General features: G+C 35.2%; 1 protein-coding gene across 1 annotated transcript in view; it reads left to right on the plus strand.

Moving 5' to 3' along the window:
* The first annotated feature begins 257 nt into the window (after positions 1-257).
* The window catches only part of LOC111374919 (squalene synthase), a 7974-nt gene continuing 2727 nt past the window's right edge, over positions 258-5504 (plus strand). Inside the window, exons 1-9 of the mRNA XM_022997680.1 lie at positions 258-395; positions 486-687; positions 1012-1054; positions 1685-1774; positions 2643-2718; positions 3720-3789; positions 4390-4533; positions 4624-4728; positions 4843-4989. Of these exons, the coding sequence (XP_022853448.1) occupies positions 493-687; positions 1012-1054; positions 1685-1774; positions 2643-2718; positions 3720-3789; positions 4390-4533; positions 4624-4728; positions 4843-4989 (870 nt within the window). The 5' untranslated portion in view covers positions 258-395; positions 486-492. The remainder of the gene's footprint in view (positions 396-485; positions 688-1011; positions 1055-1684; positions 1775-2642; positions 2719-3719; positions 3790-4389; positions 4534-4623; positions 4729-4842; positions 4990-5504) is intronic.

The following is a 5504-nucleotide window of genomic DNA, read 5'->3' on the forward strand; positions in this document are numbered from 1 at the left end:
TCTTAATTTCAAAAGTAACTTTTAACTTTTTAAAGCATTGTCAAATGGGCTTGAAAATCAAATGAAACTACCAAACAAGACCTTAGGTTTCATTTGAATGGAGGTGCCAACTGGCAATTTAACAAACCAGATACTCGAAACTAACTCGCATCCCACGTCCCGTCAAACAAATCGGCCATTCAATTTCGAACCCCACAATTTTAACACCCATGAGACAACAGTCTCTCTCAAGAAAAATATTGAAATTAAATAAAAACTGGAATTCACAATTAATTTTTCAACACTAATTTCATATTCTGTACGCATATATATACAATGCCATCAATCAAAGCCACCACTGCAAATCCATTGCTTATTTCGCACTAGTCGTTAAACCATTTTCAAATCAAGAATAAGTACGGATATGATCTGAATTTCTGTAGATTTTTAAATTAATTGATCGTCAGGAATTGTATTTTATTTTTCGTTTTTGGTGTTAATAATAGGAAAATAATGGGGAGTTTGAGGGCGATTTTGAAGCACCCTGATGATTTGTACCCGTTGGTGAAACTGAAACTGGCGGCGAGGCACGCAGAGAAGCAGATCCCGCGGGAGCCACACTGGGGATTTTGCTACGCTATGCTACACAAGGTTTCTAGGAGTTTTGCTCTCGTCATTCAACAGCTCGACACCGATCTTCGTGATGCCGTGAGTCCCCGTCTCTTTATTTATCCCGTGCTCGGATTATGATTTTGTAGTTATCCATGTAAGTTCCGTGCAGCGAAACTTTTTTGCCCAATTTCAGCGATTGCATGCGGCCGTTGCCTATTACTCTTGAATTTAGCATTAGATTGAGGATATTCTTGGTCGAACAGTTGTTAGTATGTGACTGCTATAAAACCAAAAGCCATTGATATGAAAGAAAAACAACAATTATTTTCAATTTTTGATACTTTTGGGAAGATAACAATTTATAGACTTGAATAGTATTTTCATATCAATTTTCTTCTTATAACGTCCTTAAATCTGCAGATATGCATTTTCTACTTGGTTCTTCGAGCGCTTGACACTGTTGGTATGCTTTACTATCTATATTTTTCATTAATTTCCTTGTTTTGACTACGCTAATGCCGGTGCTTGAATCAATTGAGTTTTGTGATTACTGGTCGGTGATAAGAATTGAATTAAATATACCAAACCAATTAAATCAAGTTATGCTACCGGGGATTTCAGTTATTTCTTAATAGACCCTGTAGAGTGTTGACTTCACGAAATAAATAGATGCACAAAAGCACTGGGAATTGAAAAGGGGTTTGAACAAGGTGATATTTGCTAAAAATAGTTTTATTTTGATCTTGTTTGAGGATGGTGCAACATATTCATCTCTTGTCCAGACAACTCCTATATGAATCAAAAAATACCTATTAATTTGCTAAGAAACCGATACAACTTAGATCTCTGATGCTCAGAGCTCAAAAATTAAGTTAGCTTTAAATGGCCTTCATGTTTGAGTCTCTTTTAAGTCTTGTGATTCAAGTTAGATAAATATCTATTTTCTCATGCTCATGTGTGATCGGCAATGAAATGCACCAAAGAACGAGTTGTTATTTACCTTCTAAATGTATTCGTGTTCTAGATTATTAACTTCTATTCAAAGCAATTTGCTCTGGCTTTATATTCACTTTTCTGTAATTCTTTTGGACAGAGGACGATACAAGCATAGCTACGGACATCAAAGTACCTATCCTGATGGCTTTTCATCGTCACATATATGATCGTGAATGGCATTTTTCATGTGAGTTTTGGTATTTCTGCCTTGATTTAATTTTAACACACTTTGATTCCTCAGCTTTATTTTATTTTATGGATAAAAGAGCACCCTAAGGAGTCATTTGCAATCTCCAGAGTTTAAAAGTCTTTTTATCTACTTTGTGGGTGCTTGAATGGGCATCAAGGATCAATTCCATTTAGGCTTTAGCGCCACTGCCATGCTTTTTGGATACTTAGCCAGGACAAACCATTCTGTCTTCATGGGATCCCGACTTTTATATGCTCATTATTTAGCATATTGAAAAAAAGAAAAAAAGAAAAAAAAGAAAAAGGAACTGAAGGAAACAGATTCAGCATAATACTAATCTCTATTAACTTTCTCAGACAACAAATAGTACTGTAGAAATAGCAGTGTAATTATTACAGCTTTATCTCAGTAATTTGGCCATGCAGTTGGGCCAGTCCCGTAAATCTTTACCCACATTCATTTAGTAGTCACTTAGACTTTTATCTGTCATATTTTTTCTCACCCTGCTTTGTCTGTCATACTGTAAAACAAATGCATACGTCTGCTATGATGTCTCATATTTATTAGGTATTCCTTTTCAGTCATCGATTGCAGTAAGATTCACTCGTTTATTAATTGTCAATCAAGATATGAAGTGGCCTTCTATCATGGCCAATTGGAAGAGATTGGTCATGAAGTTGCTCTAAACAAGGTCGTTAACATTTAGTTCTATGGAGTCTAGCCCGGTGCTGGAATAGTTGAAAGCATCCCTTTTATGGTTGTTTGCAGGGAGGTGGCATGACACATTAAGAATGTTTTCTCAAGTATCTAATGGATGATTACACTAAACTGTTGCCTAATCCTTTTTATACTTTTTTCATAATAGGTGGTGTAAAGCACTACAAAGTTCTCATGGATGAGTTCCATCACGTTTCCACTGCTTTTCTGGAGCTTGGAAGAAGGTTTATAATTTATCTTTATTTACCCCCTTTCATTAGCTAGTATTGCTTCCTTGATGTTATCAAATTTCATTGGATCTGGTGGGTATTTAAAATTTTTTTGTTAACTTCTGTCTGTAGATAACCATTTGAGATTTTTTATGTCGTTGAGCTAACACATAAATATAGATAGTTGTTTCTGAATCTTTGAAGTGACTAATTTGTCATGCTTAAATATTGTCAATGCCATGTGGGTTTTGAAAATCTTATTCAACTGATAATTTGTAGGTTCTATAGCCAATTAGCATTTGAAATCTGGAGAGTCGTGAGATTGTTGGTGAATTTGAACATGATACTATGGATAAATGGTGCATAGAAATTTCCATTGGTAAAGAGAGCACATGGTCACCAAAGTCTTCAGATATTTGCCTCTTTGAGGAAAAACAAAGGAAAAAGGATTTTGGGTTCTCCTACCTCGATCATTTAAGTCGGATACCAAGGCATTTCTAGACCTCTAAATCCTTATAATTCATGTCCATGGTCATCCTGAATTATTTAGATCTTACCACTCTCTATTTGTCCTTGTTTCTTTTCTTTTTCCTCTTTTTTGGTATGTGTGTGCCCGCATGATCTATATGTTATGAATATAAAATCCGCATATTTTGAATATGTAAGCTAAATATTCTTTTATTAGTTTGAAGCCACACGATTCGTGCTGCTAACTTTAATTACTATAACAACTGAACTTTCGATATCTCCACAATTTAAATTAAGTAGATTTTGGCTTATTAAAGCATGTGTAATCCTCTAGAATTGAAGTTGCTTGTAGATTTCTGTAGAACCAAAAATTCTCTAGCAAAATTTAGTTAAAGAAACATTGTACTTCACTACCTTTGGATTTATTCTGCGTTGGAGAACTGATATATGGTAATTGTTGATGTTAAGGTTGCCTATAGGTAGTTTAGTGCATGTAATAAGCATTCTTCATTTATTTATTTATTTTTATTTATTTTATTTTTTGGCAGTTATCAGGAGGCAATTGAGGATATTACCATGAGGATGGGAGCAGGAATGGCAAAATTTATATGCAAGGAGGTATGCCAAAAATATCACATATGAGGCGATTTATAACTACTCTATCAGAGTCATCTAATGTGATACTTGACTTGTAACTTAGCTATTGATGAATCTCTAGAGGTTATCTTTCACGATCTGCTTGATTTCTTTTATACCTGACAATCTTAAGCATTATATATGCATTAAACTTGTGGTGCCGGAAATTTCTTTTTCCAGTGTACCTATCTTCTCGGCAGTATATGTTCGTTAAAAAAAGAAGTTTCCAGCAACATATTGCATGTTTGGCAAAGTTTAAAATTGTAGGCTGGTCATATATATTTTTTATTCGCACATTTTATAAGACCCGTAACTACTAATCACTTATTGTCCATTTATTTCGACTCACATCTTATAGTCACTTATTAAGCAATCCCAAGCACGCTTGGAGTGCTTAATCCTCTGGGCCACAATGTTGATCAACTTAATTATTTTTTATGTCATCATCACATACTTGCACATGGCACAATACATCATCCATAAGTTGAGTAAACTTTTCATGAACAATTTTCTAGCATTGGACTACCATTGTGCAACACAAAATCACTTATGCAGTTCCATTTACAACTTTTTTCTGTACAGGTAGAAACAATTGATGATTATGATGAATATTGCCACTATGTGGCTGGACTTGTTGGGTTAGGGTTGTCGAAGCTGTTCTATGCATCTGGAAAAGAAGATTTGGCTTCTGATACTCTCTCCAACTCAATGGGGTTATTTCTTCAGGTACTGCTTCTCATATATGTAGCAAGCAGTGCAATTCATCTTTGGGATCTTCGTTAAAAGGCCCATATTATTTCTTTGCAATTTCTGCAGAAAACAAACATTATCAGAGACTACCTGGAGGATATTAATGAGATACCAAAGTCACGTATGTTCTGGCCTCGTCAGATATGGAGTAAATATGTCAACAAACTTGAGGTACATCCTTTTTCCGGGTTTCATCTCAAACTTATCTTTTTATGTGTCATCTTATGCCAATTCAACTAGAGCAAGCGTGTTGTTGGTGTTCACTTTCTGTTTTATATGCTTCAGGATTTAAAATATGAGGAAAACTCTGTCAAGGCAGTACAGTGCCTCAATGACATGGTTACAAATGCTTTGATACATGTAGAAGATTGCCTGAAGTACATGTCTGCATTGCGAGATCCAGCTATCTTTCGGTTTTGTGCTATTCCACAGGTAGAGATGTTTTTATGCGGTTTCTTATATTTTAGACCTTTCTACCTGCATTATGCTTTTTTGTTTACAAACCCTGCAAAAAGTTCCTTTCTTTATGATGATGGTAATTTTAAGAGCAAAAGCAGACTGAGGCCCTGTCTCGAAGTTTTTCCTCTAGTTTCATCGCAATGCTAGTCATTATGTTGTGTTAATTATTACTCATTACTGCTGAAGTTCATTTTGTGGTATCAAATAACAGAGAAAGTTAAGATTCTTTCAACACCATATGCATAATGTGCTCTAGTCTACACGGGTTTCATGCTTATGCCAAACCAGCCATATGGAATCAACTTTTCTTTTATGGTTACCGTTACCTTTAGTAGTTGTAGGACTTGGAGAGAGGGAAGGTTGCGCGACGCTAGAATGTTGTCGACTCTGCAATCATATATTGTTTGACACTTTGCTGGAATATATTTTTCTACATTAACTTTAGAACTTATTACTTCCTTTGTAGAGCTAGAGCTAGTTTTGGAAAA

Source organism: Olea europaea, unplaced genomic scaffold (assembly GCF_002742605.1).
Source record: "Olea europaea var. sylvestris unplaced genomic scaffold, O_europaea_v1 scaffold1314, whole genome shotgun sequence".
Classification (NCBI taxonomy): Eukaryota; Viridiplantae; Streptophyta; class Magnoliopsida; order Lamiales; family Oleaceae; genus Olea; species Olea europaea.